Consider the following 22,176-nt stretch of genomic DNA (forward strand, 5'->3'; position numbering starts at 1 on the left):
GTGAGCTGCCCAACTGGAGGTAGCCATCTAATTCACAATGAAGTATGTAGCTCTTTAGATGACTGCCAATTATATAACTATTGTATGAGAGCAAAAAGTGCCAGAAAATACCTATTGTAAGCTCTTTGTAGCACAAGGCATACATTAACTGGGGAATGTTTTCCAACTCCTTTATTTTATTTTCAGTTGTTTATTTCTTTCTTTTCTTTCCTTTCTCTAGGCAGTGGAAACCAACCTGGCTTCAAAGGATAGTCACTGGGTCTATGTTAATGAGGTAAGAGAATGAGGCTGCGTAAAAAGGCTCCTTTGCCTATTGTTTCTCTTTCTCCCATCCATTTTACTCTCATCTGCCCACTTGTCTTCCTTTTTTGTATTTAACGATAGACAACAGTCGAGGGGAAGGGGGGTTGCAGAAAGTTGAAGGTGTTGTGATAGAGCCATCAAGTTTACATATCAGTTATAGCAGCCAACTCCTAAGGGCTGAGGTCCCTTCGGCCTCCACAATAAAATATTTGAGGGGGCTGCCCCCCAAAGTTGATAGGCATTGCTGTGTCTTGTGATCAGTTATGTGGGGTGGGGCTTACCTTCCCCCCCCCAAAAAAAAATCCCTTGCCCTCTGTCGTCTCTTTTTTGCAGGGCTTTGAAGCAGGGAATGGGCCTTGTGCTAGGGTTTAGGTTTGTGCTTTGAGACTCCCAACCACCCCCCAAAAATGAAGACACAGTGACATGGGATTTTAGTTTAAGTGATTGGGCAAAATTTAGGCCACAACTTTACTGAATACAGAATGTGAGCGGTATTGGCTTAGGCACTGGTATCATCCAAACTATATCAGACTCCTACCTGCATCGCGGAGAATCTGATAAAAGGGTGAAACACTGCCAAAGGGAGCCCTGCTGATGCAAACCGACTCAAGCTCCCCCCGGTGCCCCCATGGGGTCCTGGTATGGCCGTATCCCCTACCAAGGGGTTTCGGACAAGACCCAGGCCCACCCCTGATTCCTTTAACGGAATACCCTTGAGCTTGGAGGGGCAGGTGATGGCCGCACCTCCCCTCCCCACACATTGCTGATCCAATGCCTAACCGCCAAACCTTACAGAGTTGTGATGATTGCTGCGTGGTAGGTGAAAACCAAATGGTTCTGTCAATCTGCCAGATGGAAAACTTCCTACCAGACCCCCATTGCAAAACAGGCGACCAACAACGTCCATAGCAAGGCCAACACACCAGATAAAGGGTGGGTGGGTGATCCGCTGCATGAAGGAAAAGAGGTCCAGCAAACATCGCACAGGGATTAAATGTTTCGTGGCCACCTTCCAAGCCAAGCCATTAGCTTTAGGGACCAAGTGGCCACAAAACAACCAACCAGAGTGGAGCAGCAGCCCACACCAGGAGATGGGAGATGCCTGGGGGCCCGAGCGCAACGCATAACCTCCTTGAAGAGGATCCGATTTGTTGGATGGGTGTGTTTCACAGTCCTTTAGCTTCCTGAGCTTTGCTTCTCAAGTTTGGTGTTTGCAGATCGGCTCATCAGCTTCACGAGCTTCCTTGGTCCCAAGGCTCGGAATCTGCTCTGAGCTTGGCCTGCAAGTTAGCATACACGTTGTGCAATTTTACAGATCTTTGCAAAGAATAATAAAAAACCAGACATCCAACCTCTGGGGGTTTCCTGCGCATCTCCCCCATGAGCAACATTTATTGTGTCCATTAATCAGAGGGAAACAGTGCCAGATTAAACCCTGTGGAGGCCCCTAGGCAGTCAAAATCTCAGGGGGGCCCTTGCAAATTATCTCCTAATATGTTTTTGTAATTCTCTATCAAATCAATATTATTTTGATCCATTGTTGTGGGGCCCCTGAAAGGCATGGAGCCCATAGGCTGTTGCCTACTCTGCCTATTTGGTAATCTAGCAGTGGAAACAGATGTGATTCACATACTTCTTATCCCTCCCCCTGCTTGTCAAGTGTACCACTTTTGGACAAAAGAATCAAAACTTGTAAACATCCAGCTTTACTGCAGACACCATTGGCGATGGAGACTCTCTCACACTAACTTCTGTTGGCGGGGTGGGAGAATAGGGCAAGGAGATTGTCTCTCTCCAGCCTGAATAATACCAGAATGCAAATTGTACGGCTCCATTTCCAGACTTCTTCTTGGCTGGCATAAACAGCATGATAAAGATCAAAACAAAGTCCCGGGTGTGCCCGGGAAATGGCTAGGCTTGTCATCCTGTTCTTTCTCATGCTGACCTACTCCACTAGCTGTGCTTGTAGGGGAGAAAGAATTATTCCACATAAACCTCAGAAATGCAGATATATAGCTCTTGGTGGTCTGTAAGCTTGCAGTCTGTTACCATGGACAACCAAGAAAGCACTGAGCTTACATGTAAGGCCGCTGCTCTCTAGTTTGCAGTGTCTGAATGTTACAAAAGATTAGCTCTCTGAGCTTGATGCATTAACATGTTTTCTGTAGAACTGAACTGATTCTATCACTGTTATCCAGTTCTGCATTGAAGCAATGCACGTGTTTGGTTTGTATGCCCCCCCCCCAATTCCACTTAAAGGATAATCGAGCTTTATTTATGTTGTGTATATCAATACTGGGGGCGGGGGGAGAATGTCCCTAAGCTGTATTTTATAGTGGCCCATATTGAAAGTCTGCGCACTGAGAAATGACTCATAATATAAGCATGGTGGTGGGGGTAGGGAGAGAAAATTTCCTATGTGATCATTTATAAATTTCTGGCCACTTAGTGGAAGCTGCATTATTAGAAACATTTGTATATCTTAATAAATGTATGTTCTTTATGTGCTTAAGGCTGGTAAAATATTTAAATAAAGAGAGCTGTGTTATCTGTTGTTTTGTGCTAATGCATTATATAGGGGACATCAAGTTTAAGTACAGACTTCTTTGTTCACGTTTCATACCGTGCTTTGCCTCTCACTAATCATGCGGAGGAAGGCAGCCATATATGTTAACAGGAACTATAAATTGCTTTTGTCTGGTTAGCGGTAATGCATGGAAATTAAAAGGGGTAGTGGGTATAAAATTGCTACCTCCAAAAAGCCATTATGAATCTTCTCCAGTCCCTGTGATGTTTATGGAACTCGTTCTTTTTTGCTGTAATAGCTTCGTAAAAAAATCACCACGAGAAACGCACCCAGGAAATCAGTGTTTATATTCACATAAATACAATGCACTGTCTACTCTGTACAGGGTTTATAGGAGGATGTTGTTGCTGTTGTTGTTGTTGAGGTGCTGAAATTCACTACCCCCAATTAAAACTGTGTAATATGATGCATAATTTTTCACCTCTCTTCTGCCAAAATAAGACTCCCGTGGGCTTACAAATATGTGCATCATTTATTAAATGCCACAAAATATGGACCCCCTTCTACTGACAGAGTACGGATAGGAGAAGCATTTGCAGGATGCAGATCTAAAGGTATCAATCAGAAAGTTCACGAGACAAGAACAAATTAGAATTCCTACATAGCATGATAAAATCCCGGGGACAGGGTTATGATGGGTTACAAAGTGCAAACAGGTACATAAATATAATCCAGTGAAGAACTATCAATGTGCAAGCTTATATAGACTCTATAAAATTCAATTGAGTTAAAACAGACAACTATACATTCTCTCAAATGTCTAGAATCTGAGAGTTTGAACAGAGTAAATATGTACTCAGAGAAACAGAGAAGCACTTGGTATGCTGTCTAGCTACTGAGGGCTGGTGGGTGGGTGGCTTATCATTTTGAACTTCTGTGTGGATTGGAAGGAATTAACCGTGCAAAACCTTCTGTCCTACTTCCATAAAAGGACTTGCTCTCTGGAGTTTGATTCAAATTTGAGATACTCAGACATGCATTTTTGAAGCATGTAAAGCAAATGCACTGTTAATGGAGCATGTCTTTTTCGGTCCATAGCTGACTGTTTTCTTCTGCCATTGTAAATCATGCCTATGGGATGTGGTGGCCATTGCCTAGGATCTAGGGCCCAGATAGAAGCATCCACCCCCACCAAGTAAAGGAATACAAACATCCAACAATAACCTTAGGTTGAAAGATACATGGCTTTTGGCTAGTCTGTTAGTGTCCCTCATAATTCCTCAAATGTTTTGTCTGAAAGGAACCTTTCCATTTGGTTCGAACAGCAATACAGTTGTACCTTGCTTCTTGAACAGAATGCGCTCCTGGAACCATTCGAAAACCAAGACGCAGCTTCTGATTGGCTGCAGGAGCGTCCTGCAGCCAATCGGAAGCTGCAGAAGCCATGCTGCACTTTCGGCTTCTGGAAATCGATCAAAAACCAGAACATTCACTTCCAGGTTTCAAACATTCAGGAGCCAATTTGTTCAGGAGCCAAGGCATTTGAGATCCAAGGTTCGACTGTAATTCAGTGGGAATTCAAGCTATATTCCAATTTCTATTTTTTATTTTAAAGGAGCAAGCCACTCTCAACTTGTGTTATGCCTGGATTATCTGCATTTCAGAAGAGATGATCAGGATGCAAGTCACAGAGCTGCAGGGTTAATATTTATCAGAATGTACAAGAAAATTAAAGGAGAGGAAGGACAAATGAAAGGATATGTGATCTGCTTAGCATAAAAGGCTTTAAGAACAAGGAAGAATGTGGAGGAAAGCAAGCATCTCTTTGACAGCTGTGGGCTGTAAGCAGTTTGACCACTCAGAAATGTGACAGCACAAGTCCCTGCAGGATCAAGACCAGCATCATTCAAATTCCAGGAGAGATCCCACAGGAGGACCTAGACAGGATCAAGAAATCCAGTCCAAGCTGACAAACTATAAGGAATGCAGTCCAAATAACAAAGCTGATTCCAGGCCAGAATCAGATGCAAGGAGCTTACTTGAAACAGGCACAAACAGGAATGTTGAAGGGCAAGGAGGCAGATAGTCAGGGTAGATATATCACAATATTGAAAACCAGACACCACCCAGCCCTTGTGTGTTTGTTTGTGTGTGTGTGTGTGTGTGTGTGTGTGAGAGAGAGAGAGAGAGAGAGAGAGAGAGAGAGAGAGAGAGCGAGAGAGAGCGCTCTTAACATTTGTGTCACAGCCTGGTACTTGATCTTTGTGTTTGATTAAGCAAAAGAAAAACCTTAAACATGGTGGCAAGATTTGCAGCGACATATTTTATCCACGTACATTAGTTTTGCATGTGTGAGTAAACTGAGTACAAATATGACACAAACATTTTCCCATGATTAATTCATGGCGCAGCCCTTTTGAGTTAATAAAAATGTAAAGGTAGCCCTCAGAGCAATTTCAGTTGTGCATCCTTGCCCTGTGATTTTATATAGGGTGCCCACGCTTCAAGATGACCTGCTTATTCTACTATGCCCTAATATTAACTATCCTGTGCAAATTCTCCCTGATGCCTAGGGCAAGGCAGAAGCTTTAGGAAATGGAGTTGGACTCAGACTACCTGTGGCAGCGCTCTACCGATTGGTGAGTGGGGAGAGAGGCCATTTTTGCCCATTCTCACTCATTTTAGCCCTCTGTGCCCTTCAAATACTGCTCCAGGTGATCAGGGGACCCTCCAGAATACATGGGAGGTAGCACTGGGGACTTCTGGATTCACTATCTGTGAATGAAACGAGCCCTTCCATTGATGGAAAGGCAATTCTGGATCCATCCCAGGGTGTGTGAACTCCCACTTTAGATTCGTAGAGAAGAAATGTAAAAACTGGAAGGACTTGCATTTCCTGTTGTTTCTTAGATTTTCCATAAGTGCTCTAAGTGAGCTACGCATCAAGCCCTGGCCTGTAATTAGCTAATTCTGGAAGTCAACTTCCTCCTTGCTGTATCTCCCTGTCGATGCAACTTCCATTAGCTGCCGTCAGTGTTTCCAGACATAAATTGGTTATAATGAAATTTTCTCCCCTTTGTTTTGATGGGAAGATAAAGTGCAGCCACATTGCTGTCACCTGAAATGCCACAAAACAGATTTAATTACAAGTTGCTAAACTAAGTTGGAGAGTTGAAGGTTAGAGTTGCTACTTGACTTTGAGGCTTTCATTTGTGGCTATTCACGTTAATGACTTTCAGTCAATTCAGATTAACACACATCTAATAAGTTTCAAAGGGTAGCGCTTATTACCTCACCACAAGCTATCATTACCATTCTTTTGTTTCTTTTATCTGTCAAACACATTGCCAGAGGAAAGAATGTCATGCTTTATTCATGTTGTAAATTCTCTGTATGAGATCCCAGAAATATTTGAGGATTTTTGTTCTTTTCCTGTTACTGTGAGATTAGATCAGAGTTTCTATAGTACGGTAGTGATAGGAAAACACTTACTTTGGTACTTCACATTGGCTTACTGTGTAGAAACATCCAAGATCGTCTTCTCAGCATATTTCGGTAAAATTAAGTTGAACAAAAAAAGGTGTGCAACAAGATGTTTTTTTGAAATGAACACATGTGAGAAACAGTCCCAATGGACTGCAAGCGGATAAAACACTCATTTTTAAAAACTCAAGTTTACTTTCCCAGACCACCTGCCGCCTACAGATCTGTCTGTTGTAAATGTTAATTCGCAGTTGATCAGGTATAAACACTGATTTCCTTGTAATTAGGCAGATTTTTTAAAATCTTAAATTATTTTACAATAAAAATGGAGAGTGGTATACATTTCTTCACCTGCTTTTCCTCCTGGATCTGTACCTGTCTCACCCACCTCTGCCACAAAGCCCCGGAAGGGTGTTTGCCAAAGAACATAGCTCCCAGGCCAAAAAAAGGTTCTCGCCCTCGCCCACAATTAATATAGACATTTCCATTGTGGGTGTCATGAGTATTCTTATCCCACGTTATGCTGCCGTGTGATGTGACTATTGGCAAAACCTATTTGGAGTTTCGCAACCTTCTGACTAGTTGCAGGACCTTAGCCAGACCTAGCAGAGTACACGCAGAATCCACGGAAGCAATTGGCGACTTGGCAGCAGACAGGATAGACGAAGCAGGAACCAGGAACTTGTAGTTAGGTGTTTATTATATACAGTGGACTATTTACAGGAACAGAACACGGATCTTTTGCTAGCTCTCTCTGACACGACTCACAACTCTTACACTCACACAGAACTCTGAACTCATGAACCTCTGAACTAACACATTTCAGTTAATAGGCCATTAATTATCACTCCCTTGAGAGAGCTTGACCAGTCAGGGAGCGGTCTCCATGTCTCTGTTATCACCAGGCAGACTTACTCCTTCAGATTGCTTTCTGGCTGTCTGCCAAACCTTAATTGACTCTGTGTGAGTAACTGCATGTACACAGTTTCCCAACAGTGACACCAAGGCCACCACCATGTACATTGGGGTACATGTATCAGAACCAATTTGTAATGCGTGGATTGACACTGAAGCATCTTTGTCTTTAAGCCTGGGACCATACACAACCTTCCCAGAAATACTACACTCAGTAGAACTTGCTTTCAAGTAAATGTGTCTAGGATGCGGCTGCATGATTATTTTTGTCCATTCCTGGTCTGTTTAATTTTCTTTTCCCCCAACTTCCAATGGATCCTTGATTTAATGTCCTCTACCATCTCTGCCCAATTCTGCAGAGCACCTGCTCTTCTGCTTTTGACTGTCAGAGGCCATGCTACCCAATCAGTGCATGATGGCCGATTATTTACTTTGCTGTCTCTGCCATAGTCTAGACTTCCTTACTTTCCATTTTCACCTCATGACCTCATTCATTGTTTGTGCTGGTGGCTTTATTTCTCACTTGTCTGATGTCATTCTTAGCTAATAAATCTATTGGTAGCTATGTTCTTCCTCCAAAACTCAAGTGATTTAGATTATTTGCATCTGGGATGTATCTTATGTAAATCTTCAGCTGTTACTGCTTCTCTCTATAAATAATCCGTTACTTAAAGTTAGTTCTCATTGAAATAAATGAGACTTAAGTCATGTCTAACTTGTCCCAGTGGTTTCAAGTAAGTTAAACTTAGTTTGGATACAGTCCATAGTTAACATTGATGGAAATGGAGCAGGAAAGAGCATTAACAACTAAGATGGTGTTGTCTTGATAATGAGGTACAGAACTTAAAATATCATAATCAACATTGTTTACTGAATATAATATTTGGGATATTCTTTGGCAGAAGAAAGCTTCAGTCTACTTTTTGTTTCCAATGGTGGCTGGGTATGAAAATGTTCCCCATACCCTATATCAGTCTTCAGGTACTTTCTTCTGCATGCCTTTGTCAGTTTTCTGAGTGGGGTGGGAATAGCTTAACCATTTTTTTCTACAGAGAGAAAGTGTCAGGGACTCGCAGGGCTCTGAGGAGCAGGTGGAAGAGGTAGCAGGGCCAGAGGCTAATGCAGGGGAAGCAAGTAGCTTCCAAGCACAATTCAAAGTGTTGGTGCTGACCTTTAAAGCCCTAAACAGCCTTGGTCCAGTATATCTGAAGGAGCTTATCCACCCCCATCGTTCTGCCCGGACACTGAGGTCCAGCGCCGAGGGCCTTCTGGTGGTTTCCTCACTACAAAAAGCCAAGTTACAGGGAACCAGGCAGAGGGCCTTCTCGGTAGTGGCACCCGCCCTGTGGAACGCCCTCCCACCAGATGTCAAAGAGAACAACAACTACCAGACTTTTAGAAGACAGATGGGCGGGGTATAAATAAATTATTATTATTATTATTATTATTATTATTATTATTATTATTATATTTATTATATTTATTTATTTATTTAGGTTTTGTGCCTCCCATAGGACAGGAGCCATAGCTGGAGGATGAGGAGGGGTCTGAGTAGTCAGAGACGGTGGAGGAAGGACAAGCAATGCCTGAAGGGAGAGGGTTGGCAAAACCCACCCTGTCCCTTCCCCCACTGCTCCCTAGGATCTGGCGGAAGGGGGGGCGGTTTAAAGAGCCAGGCGCACCAACAACTTCAATCTAGGAGAAGTCACAGGTTGCTTGTACTTGTGCCATCAGACTAGAGCACTTAAGTTTGCGAGTAGGCATGGCCCCCTGTTGTTCCAACAGTCTGGCTGGGGGCACAAGCCTGGGGAGGGGTGGCAGCTGCCTAGCCATTGTAAGTTCATACTTTGGCAACAAAGAATTAAACTACTGACTGTTTGTACTCCTTGGGCTGGATATGCTCAAGACAGTAAGAGGCAACAATTAATATCGTTTACTGATAATCTCAGAGAACAGATGTACCATTTTTTAGCTTCCTGAGCCCCGTGGAAGTATTGCAGGGCCAACTCAAGGCAGTTTTTTTTCCTGAGCAGTTAGAGGATACAGTAAGAGTAGGATGCTGTGGAAGTCATGGGTGGGCCCAGTGAAGGAGTGATGCCAGCTAATGACACAGTGGCAACAGGATCATTCCTCCTCCCCTTGGATCCAGCCCCTCCCATGGATCTGGGGCGGGGGGGGGGGGACTGAATAAGGAGATGGCGGCTCAGAATAATGGTCTCGCTGAAGTTGCGTAACATCATGCTTATGTTTGAGCAGGCATAGCAAAATGCCCAGACCTAGCCACAGTGCCAGGAACTCCAGCTGGCACTGTCAATGTGTTTGTTCCCTCCCGTGCAAATTGCTGGTGCTAGCTGCTTTTTTCCCTCCATGAGTCATTGAGTGAAGCCCCATACTTGTTTGCAGTGCTTTTTTCCCCTAAAAAAAATGTTTTGGGGTATTCTCATTTTCCTACTCATATTGAAATACTGCCCCTCAGTGAGGCCAAACTTAGATATTTTTTTTGTAAAAAAAATATTTAATCATTTTTTTCAATACAAATAACAACCGCAAAAGACACATACAACAAAAACCATAATAACACAATTTGACAATTCAGATTTGAATACACTGATATACCTATGACTATACCTTTTTAACAATATTTTCCCACCTCTCTCTCCTCCCCCTACTTCCTACTACTATCTGCCTTATCGCTTAAATATTCCTTCTAGATTTCTTCATATTTATCCATTCTTAATTTGCATTGACATGCAATTCATTCGTATGTAGCTAATCTGTCCATATTATCAGTCCATATGATCGATGGAATCTTTTTGCGGCTCTTCCAATTCATCAAAACAAGTTTTTTTGCTTCTAATATAGCATGGTACATCCATTTTTTTTTTAACTCCTTGTAATCTTCCAGGCCAAATTTAGATTCACAAAATGTTTAGGGGTATGCGTACCCCTGTGTCCTCCCAGAAAAAAGCCCTGCTTGTTTGCATACCTAGAACTGCACCAACCATGACTCCACATTGCTGCTCTTCTATAAACCAAAAAATGCAAGTAAGGGAAATCCATTTCACATTTTTAAAGCACCAGCCCTGCTGTAAATACTGCATATAAGTCTACAGATTTTTCATCAACCTCATGATCCTCATGCCTATTAAAGTTTAATCTTCAGATTTTTCTCAGGCACATTTTTTTTTCATGGAACTCTTTTTGGTTTGGTAAATTATTAATGTCATTAAAATTTATAATTTTCCTTCATTACCTCTAGGAAAATAGGAGTTTTTAATGTGAAACATAATTGTCTCATTTTGCAATTTGTGTTATGATAACTGAAGGCAGCTAAAGGAGATTTAAATATTTCCCCTGAGCAAAATAGCTAGGTATTGCAAACACAATAATTGATGTTCTTTGTCTGCAAATAAATAAATACACAAATGGATTGAGTACTGGGAGCCTGAGATGCTTTAAAATAATCTTTGGGTTTAACTTCCTGAATGTTCAGGAAGATTAAATATTCAGTATGTAGTTTTGGGGGCTGAAATGGTGGTGGTGGTAGAACGTTTTTCCCCAGAGGCCTCCAGAGAGCATTAGCTGCCTGTGGGATGCTGCCTCTTACAGAAGCTAACAAGCAAAGCAAGAAGTAGCTTCCACTGACATAGGTGCCACCCCTTCCCTTCCCAGACCATAGGTTATTGCACTAAGATCACTACATCTAATCTATGCCTTAGAAGGGGAATGTGGGGTTTACAGAAGTTCTTAAAGAGTTAGCAAAGTTAACAGACAAACTGCGGGAAAAGGACAATAGAGACTTTGAAAAAGAATGGGAATCTTTTACAATGTATTTGCAGAAACAAAAAAATAGACTTGTTGGCAGGATTTAAATAAACATTTACAACTTTATTTACACAAAACAAGAAATATCACATAGTATTATATACGAACAGCAGAATGTATCATTTGATGCAATAAACCAGAAATGGAAGCTGAGGGAAGTCAACAGGGAGGGGGGAATTAAAAAATGAATGTTTAGTATTGATATTGGAAATTTGTTTTGAAAATGTAAAATCAATAAAATTTTTGACAACAACAACAAGCAAAAGTTCTTACAGACTACATTCTGTCTTCACATCTAGCATATTTTTAGATGTGTGAGCTACTAAATGTGTTGGTTCTGTCTGTCTGCCTCAATCTCTTCCCCATATCCCTGAGTTTTAAGAACAACACTGAAGCTCAAACACTTCCCATTGTTAATACAGGCAACCCCCATTTACGTGTGTTCAATATGTGTGCAATCGTGCACACGTGCATCATGCTGAACCCTGAAAGTGACCAGAAAATGTCACAGGAGGGGTTAGGGGTAGGGGGTGGAAATGGGTGTTTGCAGGCTTTTCCGGTGGTATCTCAAATATACACAATTTCACTTAAATGTGTGGTGCCTTGGAATGTAACCCCCGCATAAACTGGAAGTTGCCTGTAACATGGAAATAGTTCCTTACTTATGCAGCGTCCCCTCCCCCCCCAGCAACTATTTAAATAAATACTCTATATGGGAAATTGGTAGCTTTCGAATCATCGTGTGTTTTCGGTCGTAAGTTGTGAGAATTATGTCAGCTTCTCATAATACATTTGCCACTGAGGCATTTCCCCCGGCCACAAGAGTAAGCAAATAATGAGACTATTAAGTACAGCTATGCTTGATCAGACCAAAAAGCAATGCTTTGCATGTACCGTTGGGTTTGATATAGCTTGTGTTCATTGGTATGATCTTGATTGGATGTAATTGACTTTAAAAGAAGAAGGGCTGATGCAAGAGAGACACACTCTTGCCTGAAACCCCAGAAAAAAATCTTGAGTAATGTTATTCCGGGCACCAAAAATCTCGCTCCCTACACAGATTAAGTTCCATAAAGTAAGCGACACTGTTGTGCCACAAGCACAAGTGGAGGGCAGGACAAAACAAGGTGACTCATGTCAAATGTGTTTTCCTATCCCTTCTGAAATAGCCAATTTAATCAGATGGAATATTCTCAGAAAGCATGGATGCTCTGACAATATCCTATGGCACCTGTCATTTAGAAAGCGAGGGGGGGAATCTTCCTGGATTTATTTTCTTTAGTTCCAATGAAAAAGCCATAAGTGCTTTTAAATGAGCCGTTATTTAGCTAGTAACCTTTGGATTAATACCTTGGTCTGAAATCTGTCCTCCATCATCATCATCATCATCATCATCATATTATGGCACAGGATAGAAAACACTACAAAGAATAGGTTCAGATTATACTTATCGCGCAAATTTGATAAGCTGTGCTTATTTACTAGTACATTAATACATGACGTAAGAATGCCATTTAGTGAGGATCCTGATTATTTCCCAGGAACATCTATATTTCTGGCCACTTGATAGGCTCTGTGTAACGAGTGGTGGTTTTTATGGTTGATTTAATTGTCTTATATTTTAGGGCATGCATGCCATAAGTGCAAGCTCCTTTGATTAAAAAGTGCCTGTTTATTCTGTTGATACATTTGCTATAGCTATTATGAGAAAATATACAGCAATCCAACAAATGTTTTAAATTGAAGTTTCAATTTGTGACAAATGGTGGGATTATATTGTACATTGCTTTAGGATGCCCCATGGGAAGTGATTCATAAATGAAATTAACAGCCACCACAACAAAACAACCACAACTGTCTTCACATGATAAGTCTGAATGAAGAAGAAAAATGCCGTAGAAGCATAAATTTCCTCCATTTTAATTATTCTACCTATTTCCTTATTACACTTAGACTTCACTATTCCCTTGTGAAGCCTGAGAAAAATATTTGAAGCTATTAATAAGTAGTTCCTCATCCAGACACTGACCAAATTTATCCACACCTGTTCACCCTGCCACTTTCCCGGGGGGAAACTGATGGTTTAGGGCTGAAATTGATGGCTTAACATAATAGGGTTTTCTGCAGATTGTAGTTTGTTCCGATTTAGCACTAAAGAGCAGCCTTCCCAGGGAAATGCAGTGGGGCAAAGGCAAAGCCACTCAGACCCATGCCTAGAAAGGATGGGGCAAGCGCAAAGCTGCTCGGAGCCATGCTTTCTAGGCACAGAATGTCCTGTGTAGATGAGGCCAGAAATTGGCTAAGTTTTCACTAGGTAAGAGCACCAAGTTCTCTCCGTCTCAGTTATTTTCTGTTTTTTTAAAAATGTCCTCAGAAATATATAGGTGCTGGACTTCAATAAATAAAAGATTCATTCAAAGTACAATTTATCATGGAAGTGGATTCTAATGAATTCGTTTCTTTCCTCACAGGAAATCAGCGACAATGAAATTTTGGAACTGGTGCACAGTGCTCTCGGGAGGATGACGGTCATACGGCAGATCTTCCCTCTGTCAAGAGAGAACAATCAACGATGCATGAGGAACAACCACCGGATATCTTCGCTCCTCTGTGACCCACAAGAAGGTTATCTTCAAATGCTTCAGGTCAGTAGCATATCTGTTGAGTAAAAGGGCCCATCCCTTCTCTTTCCCCTGGGAGGAGGTCATGACCTGTGACTTTACTAGGAAAGTTTCACGGGAGTAATAGAACAGGAGAAATGCAAATGGAAGGACTTAGGTCTCAGTGTGTTCCACATACAGGATGTAAATGGCTGTTGGCCAACCCAATTATCTCCTTCCCCTAGTTTCCAAATGCTTCAGATCTAATTTTATTGGTAGCCCATTGCACTGACTCCTGTCAAATCCCCTTGGGATGTTATTTTATGTAAAAAGTATGTTATGTTCTATTGCCATGTATTAAGCAATTTCATATATTGACTAGGGAAGTTGAACATGGAAATTTTGACAAGAGCTCTGCTGAAATGACTTACCTGGTTTTTGCGTTCCTTGGCGTGTGTTGAAATTTGCAAATTTTTGACGCTTGAGAATATTCTCGTGTGGTTTGGTTGTGTGAATATATATAACTGCCACAACCCTAGCAAGAGCTAAGCACTCCTAAGCTCATTCAGAATTTCTGACTCAATATCCTTTAAAAATCAAATAAGACTAAACAAACTGTCATAGCCAGGAATGTGAGGATTATATTCAAAATGTCCTCACAGGTACGGTACATTGGATTCATGTTTATACATTATCCCATACCTAGAAGCAAGCAGGAAGCTCAAATTGTGGAGAAAGGAAAGAGAATAGGGCTTTCATTGATTGTAAGGAAGTCATAGGAAGATGCTACATCATTAGTCCACTAGACTCAGGAAAATGTCATGTACTAGGCTGCCAAGTCAACTGCATCCTTTTTGAAAAGGAAAAATGAACATGGCATTCTTCATTGGACTTGCTTAAAAATATCTAGTTCCAAGAGATAAGATAAGACATGCTGGAACGATGATTTTCCCAAGGCCATCCTCCTTGGTAATTGTTCACCTCACTTTAGTTGGAGGGGACATCCAGAACAGGGCCTCTGAAGAGGATGTTAAGCTTTGGGTATATGCACATCTGATGTAGTGATGTCTGTCGACTTGAACAGCTTTAATAGCTACGAGTGGCTAGTGGTCATGATGACTGTATGCTGCCTCCAAGGTCAGAGGCAACTTGCTTCCAAGTGCTAGTGGCTGAGGAACACTAATGCGAGAGTATAGTGGTACCTCAAGTTAAGAACTTAATTTGTTCTGGAGGTCTGTTCTTAACCTGAAACTGTTCTTAACCTGAGGTACCACTTTAGTTAATGAGGCCTTCTGCTGCCGCCACGTGTTTTCTATTCCCATCCTGAAGCAAAGTTCTTAACCCGAGGTACTATTTCTGGGTTAGCGGAGTCTGTAACCTGAAGCATCCGTAACCTGAAGCGTCTGTAACCCAAGGTACCACTGTACTATTGTCCCAATCTCCTGTTGGTGGGCTTCCTATACACACCAGGTTGACTGCCATGGATTCTGGGCTAGAAAAGTTTTTAGGTGTGACCCAATGGGGCTCTTAAGTTACTTCCCCACCCCACCTCATTGCTGGAGCCAAAGCACCTCCTCTTGGGCCGTTGGAGATTCTGCACCTGCTCAGTCTTCCTGTTCCCAGTTGCAACTGAAGCAGTAGAACAGGAGTGATGATTATATTAACTGCTCCCCCCGCCAGACCTCAGATGTTGCTTAGAATGTTAATGGTAAAACATTTACTGCTTTCTCTGCCTGATTGGAAAGAGTATTTCGGTGTTGTTGTTTCCTTTTGAAATGTCCAGTAGTCATCAAATCAAGTTAATATGTAGTAATAAATAATACTTGGCCCCCTTTCTTACTAGCTGTTGCTGGCTCTGTTTTGCTATAGTAAGCAAGCAGATTTCTGCCATCTTCTTAGGGTAGTATTTATTGAGGCAAATAAATGCAACTACTTAGAATATAAGCCAATAAAGAAAAAATGTTTAGGTCACAGCATATTAACTTTAATCTGATAGAATTAGCTAAAATTCTGCCGGAGCTACTTGGTTCTCAATGTCCTCATGAACAGCACCCAGTTCTTTATTGGTGACAAACCTTGTAAAGCCCTGTCTGACAAGCCTAGTAAAACTGTCCATAAAACTCAGACAGTGGAGCACAGCTCTCCTAAATTGTGTGTGCTTTGACTGTGCAGTGCCTACCTTATTCCATCAGATCTCTTGCCAGCATTGTCTTCTGGCCCTCATTTGGAGCCACGAAGCCAAATGTTTAAATAAATTTAGGTTTTGTTTGTTCCAAATCTCTCAAGTGGGAGGATTTTGATGGAAGGTCTTGACGGTAAGTGTATGGGATGGCAGAGGATGAGTTTGGGAGGCATGTTACTATGTTCTGAATCGTGGTAGAAGCCCTGCTTCATCACACACAGAGACCCTGCCATGGCAACCTGCCACACACTGGTTTATGTTCGAGTTACCCTATTGCTCTGCTTTACGCTACACATTTCTGCCCTGCTGACCTTCTCATCCCCGTTAAACTTTAGGCCTCGGGATCCAGATTGGCTTTGCTTTGCAGACCTTTGATCTGGCTAGAACAATGTGTGTGGAACAGCAGCAGCATGCATTGGTTTAAATGCCTAGAGAGAACCTACAAGTATATGCACATGGGTTCTCTTCTGACATTTAAGCAAGTGCACACGGGTTAGGAGAAGAGTCTTCTGTCAAGACAAAGCTTGCCTTTATGTGGATTTATTCCACCCAGATTCAAAATCTGTCAAGGTAAAAAAAAAACATGAAGTGTAACCAATAATAGTCATGTTCAGCATAAAATCTTAAATGCTGAGCACCAGCAAACATCACAAGCAAGTCAAATTCTAAGCTATTCTCACCATAGGCCAAATGCCTGAGTAAAAAGCCAGGTTTTAATTTGGTGTGGAGGACAGCCCTCTCCCACCTCACCAGATCTTAACTTTAAGGCAGGAATATGTAGTGAGAGAGGGACGCGGGTGGCGCTGTGGGTAAAACCTCAGTGCCTAGGACCTGCCGATCGAAAGGTCGGCGGTTCGAATCCCCGCGGCGAGGTGAGCTCCCGTCGTTCGGTCCCTGCTCCTGCCCACCTAGCAATTCGAAAGCACCCCTAAGTGCAAGTAGATAAATAGGTACCGCTTTCTAGCGGGAAGGTAAACGGCGTTTCCGTGTGCGGCGCTGGTGCTGGCTCGCCAGATGCCGCTTAGTCATGCTGGCCACGTGACCTGGAAGTGTCTCCGGACAGCGCTGGCTCCCGGCCTCTTGAGCGAGATGAGCGCACAACCCTAGAGTCGGACACGACTGGCCCGTACGGGCAGGGGTACCTTTACCTTTTTATGTAGTGAGAGGTGCTCTCTTAAGTATCATGGTCCCAATCCATTCAGGGTTCTAAACATTATAACAAACACTGTGAAAGTGGGGAGGAAGCATATTGGCAGCCAGTTCAATTCCTTTAGGATTGGTGTTGAACTGCAAACGCACTTCCACCTTTTGCACTATCTACAAGTTGCATGTCGTTGTCAAGGGCAGCCCCAAGCAGAGTGCATTGCAGTAGTCTAACTGGGAGCTTATATGGAGCATGGACTGCTGTGGCCAGACTCTCTTTCTCCAGGAACAGTTGTAGCCAGTGGGCCAGCAAAAAGCACCATGAACCACTGAAACTACTTGAACTCTGAGTGACGACTCTAGGAGCAGTCTCAGACTGTGTGCCTGTTCCTCTAGGGGGAGGCAACTAGCTAAGTCTAGAGCAAGTCTGTTACTCAATTCCCGAATATGCACTGCATGCTAGGAAAATGGTTGTCCCATTCTTCACTCTATTGAACAACATATATGAGCTCTTAAACACTAACCAACACTTTCTGGCTGAGGGCCCTCAACTATTTACCCTGAACCTGGGAGTCAACTGCAGTATCTCTTGCACACTTGAACTGGAAATATGTGTCACATTAACATTGCTTCCCACAATGGAGACTAATTTCATCTTAATGGGACAATTGACCTATAAGTTCAGACATCTTGCCATCATTGGAAGTCACCAGTAATGTGACCTGGAGGCAAGAAGAAGCACACAGTGTTGCACAGCTAGAATGTGAGTAAGTTGTCCTAGACAGAATAAGGGTAATATACTGTTGTGAGCACAGATTTTCAAAATGACTCATGCTCTGTTATTAGTTGTGCTGTGTGATGCAGATCATCCATTACCCCTGAAATAATATATTTACCAGCTAAGGTGTAGGGTTTCTGTTATTACTGAAAAATAATTTCACAGCTCTGTGCTTCTGGGGTGTTTTTTTAAAAATGTTATTTCTATTCACATTTTGTGTGTGCTTGCAGGAACTGATTTACCTAAACTCAGTATGTTCTTTTGAGTTTTTATATTTAAAATATGGGATGAAAGGATCTGAGGCAGCTGACGTTACTCCGTCTAAACCCAAAAAATAAAAAGCATTTATAGTATCGTGGGGGATTGAAGTAGTTAAACACACATGCTATGAGCTGAGTTACAAGTTCGTAGTTCAAACATAATCTTAGCCATGAAGTCATAGACTTCTGATTTGTCACTTTGGGAACAGTTTGCTGGACTAGATGGGCAGGCTCTTTTAATGTTCATTGAGTGCTCTTACATAAACCAATAGCTTCAGACCTTATTCACCCTGAGCTGTAATATGACCTACTTTACAGGTTTGTTGTAGATGTAAGGTTATTTTGAACTTCAGTCTGCAGAGCCAACAACAGCAACAAAACATTCTTGACGTACAGTAGATATTAACAAGCTTGAGGTGCAGTACCCCATAGACCAAAGGCGGAACAGAAGAGAGCCAGTGTGGTGTAGTGGTTAAGAGCGGTAGACTCGTAATCTGGTGAACCGGGTTCGTGTCTCCGCCCCTCCACATGCAGCTGCTGGGTGACCTTGGGCTAGTCACACTTCTCTGAAGTCTCTCAGCCTCACTCACCTCACAGAGTGTTTGTTGTGGGGGAGGAAGGGAAAGGAGAATGTTAGCCGCTTTGAGACTCCTTCGGGTAGTGATAAAGCGGGATATCAAATCCAAACTCTTCTTCTTCCCAGCGCCACTGATTGAGTTTGTCTTTTTCAGAAAGGCCCAGAGCCAATTAAAAATGGTGGCAATCCAATAAGATGCTCTAGGAGGAGACAATGGTCAATGGTACTGAAAGCTGCCAAGAGCTCCAGAAGAACAAAGAGGGTTACACTCAACCCATCCATTCCCTGGTGTAGTCATCCACCAGGGTGATCAAGGCTGTTTCCATCCAATAGCCAGGCCAGAAACCAGATTACAATGGATCTAAGTACTGTAATTACTTTCCTTTAAGACTGCCTGGAATTGAAATGCCACCACTCTTTCAATGTTACTGAAGAATGAAATATTTGATACCGGACAGTAATTGCTGCCCTTTTCAAAAGTGCCAGCACAGCCTTTTGCCGATGCTCTGCTCTTCTCCTTGACTTCAGCATTGCAAAATTGCACTATGCAGGCATTTGGAAGGACTGATGTTTCAATAGCACCAGGGGGGCATATCTGTATCAGTCACTACTATGGCTACTGCCTGCTCAAGCAGTTCCTGATGTTTATAAGAGCAGTCTGTTAGTTTGATCTTGACTGCTGTAGTCCATTCTAAATATCTCTTAAGGAATAGGAAAATAATATATTTCTCCTACTCCACCATGTTAGATCTTAGTTAACATTAGAAGTAATATTGCTGTATGTACAGCCCCTCTGAGAACTTTTCATCAAAGTCAATAGTCCATGGATTGATTCTGGAGATAATTCTGGGGTCTTTGGAATGTATGTTAGTACAGTGGAACCTTGGTTCTCAAGCTGCTTAGTTGACGAATGAATCGGTTCCCGAACGCCGAAAACCCAGAAGTGTTTCAGTTTTCGAACGTTTTTCAGAAGCCGAACGTCTAACGCGGCTTCTGCTTGAGTGCAGGAAGCTCCTGCAGCCAATCGGAAGCCACACCTTGGTTTTTGAACGTTTCGGAAGTCAAACGGACTTCCAGAGAGGATTATGATAATGTACCACTGTACCTTTTATGTTCGTTCTCTCTCTCTCTCTCTCTCTCTCTCTCTCTCTCTCTCTCTCTCTCTCTGTGTCATTCTTTACTGGAACAGTGTAGAAGCTGCTTCCCTATAGAATAGCTTCTTGCCACTCCACTAACTTATTTAAAGAGAATTCACATAGGTTGGCTAAATGGCCTGATCTTTTTTAAATGACAGCATCATCTATGATGTCCAGCCCACTGGCGGAGGAAGAAGAGTGTGGGGGGGAGTGCACCGGCCTGGCAGCGCGATCCCCAGGGTGCCATTGCAGCTGCCCCCTGCCTGCACTGGGTGCCCTGCCCCCACAGGCAGCGCCCCCCGCCCCCAGGACGCACCCCCTGCCCCTGCAGGCAGCGTGCCACATCTCCGGGACACACGCCCTGCCCCCACCTGCTCTCCGCCCCCGGTGCTGGAGCATGAAGCTCTGCCACTGGTCCAGCCATGTGGACGTGCCTTACGAAGTGCTTTTGAAATATGTGAAGGAGAAATGTGGTTTGATATGGGATGGAAAAGAACAGGAATGGAATTTGTGTGAATAACCCAATGACTGTCAGTCTGCTCTCAGAAACAGAAGCCAAGTCATTTTTGTCAATCCGGGATTGGTGGGGGTTTTTTTGCCTAAGGGACACGGTTGAGATTGAATTTGTGTCCTGTGATTACTAGAAATCTTTTGTTACTCTCAGAAGGATGTTGATTCTGTGTGGGGGGGGTTTATGCAAGTAACTGAAGGACACTTGTTACTTGAAAGATATGAACAACAGAGACAGAGAGAAATTGTTCAGGGAGTTATAACTGTGTGTAAAAGAGCAAAATGAAGAAAAAAGAAATGAAAACTGAGTATTGGTGAAAATTCCCTGACAGGGTGATCCATTAAATAGTGAAAGATTTGCTGAAAGAAATGACTGTAAGTCTTGTCACTTGAGTCTTTTAAAAACTAGAATGGACAAAGTATCAGAAAATAGCTGTATTAAAAAAAGGAGAAACCTCGCTGTCATATGAGATGGACTGAATCTGTTTGAATGGCTCTTTTGTTTTTGTTCTTCCTTTTTTTCTTTTGGTGCCCCCCCCCTTTATGAAGCAACCTTACAATACAAATTACAGAGTGCAAAGAGTATATCATTTTTCTTTTGTTTCAAATACAACAAAAGAAGACGCTTTTCAGTCTGCAAATGCTGATCCCATAAATATGAAAACCACAAACTTCATCTATTTCTGACTTGGACGATTTTTAATTATTCCAAACTGTAACATCCTTTTGGGGGGGTAGAGGGGGACTCATTTTATTTTTATGTAGGATAAGAAAGCCATTTGACACAACAAAATCTGATTCTGCTTTTTCTAGCCCTTTGGTCACAAAAAAGTGATGGGGAAGCTTCTCTGCTACTGCTAGCTTCCAAAGCCTGCTGTGCCATCAATCTCTCCAATTTTGTCATTTTTCTAGAACACAGCTTAGAAAAGGGAGAGGGACTGGTTCAGGAGAATGAGCAGTAAAGGGTAAGACCAGAAGGGAGGGGTCTAAGAAGAAAAGAACAACTTGGAAGTGGAATAGATGAAGTAAGGAAGGTTGATGCTCATGTATATTGGTTTGAAACACTGGACCAAATTTTTGCCTAAAGCTTTCTCATTTCCTAGGTCATTTTAAAGCTCACTTTACAAGCATTTGTGTGCAAAACTGCTTCCAAAAGAAATTGACTTTTTTGCAAGATGAAAAGTGATCAAAAGGATCAAAAGCACTGCAAAGTGCGGGGTAGCAACTCCTTGATAGGATGTCATCTAACTTCCCCACAAACAAATCAGAATGAATGCTCAATAAGCATCCAGCATCATATAACCTTCCCACAAAGTTCGTACAGATGAGGCAGGATGAGTTCTGTTTTGTCTCGACTCTGCCTCTTGGAGCTTTAAGTATATAGTAGAATTTCGTAACACCTTACTATGTGAGGTGTACACATGGCTCTAAGTCTCTCCAGAAAATTCTGCCTCTGGAAGAGTGGCATGTGTTTCAGTTACCTCCATCTGCTACAGTCTTGACAGATGACAGTTGTGTCCACTCATGGAGTGTGCTTGGCAACTGAAAGTCTTGGGATACTCAGCCTGAGAACGCATTATTCAAGCAATGGCATCTGGCAATCAGCTTGCTTTCCTAGTTTGTGTGTCTCTCCATTGTCCTCTTGTCTAACTTGATACCTAGCCTTGCTGACTATTCTGAACCTGCCATAGGTATGATACTGGGTCATTCTCCTGCTGAGCTGCCTTATTCTCCTGAAAGATGTTTCTTTTTGATTAAAGGGACAGAAAGTTTGAAAGAGTAACTTCCAATAAAAGAAAGAAAGAAATTGTTCCTGATCTATTGAACTTGCTCAGCAGTAGAAGGTTCCAAGTTGCAGGCAGGTTCTCCCCTTTTCACCATTATATCCTCTTTGTTCCTGACTGCCAGGTGAGGTTGACAGTTCACCATACCAGTAA

General features: G+C 42.4%; 1 protein-coding gene across 6 annotated transcripts in view; it reads left to right on the forward strand.

The window, feature by feature from the left end:
* Nucleotides 1-22,176, forward strand: part of GRID1 (glutamate ionotropic receptor delta type subunit 1) — a 737,412-nt gene that overhangs the window by 587,995 nt on the left and 127,241 nt on the right. For all 6 annotated transcript variants that reach the window (XM_081861132.1, XM_081861134.1, XM_081861135.1 and 3 more), the window contains exons 5-6: nt 221-274; nt 13,525-13,698. In XM_081861132.1, coding sequence (XP_081717258.1) covers nt 221-274; nt 13,525-13,698 — 228 coding nt within the window. The remainder of the gene's footprint in view (nt 1-220; nt 275-13,524; nt 13,699-22,176) is intronic.

Source organism: Podarcis erhardii (assembly GCF_964252035.2).
Source record: "Podarcis erhardii genome assembly, chromosome: 5".
NCBI classification, from domain to species: domain Eukaryota; kingdom Metazoa; phylum Chordata; class Lepidosauria; order Squamata; family Lacertidae; genus Podarcis; species Podarcis erhardii.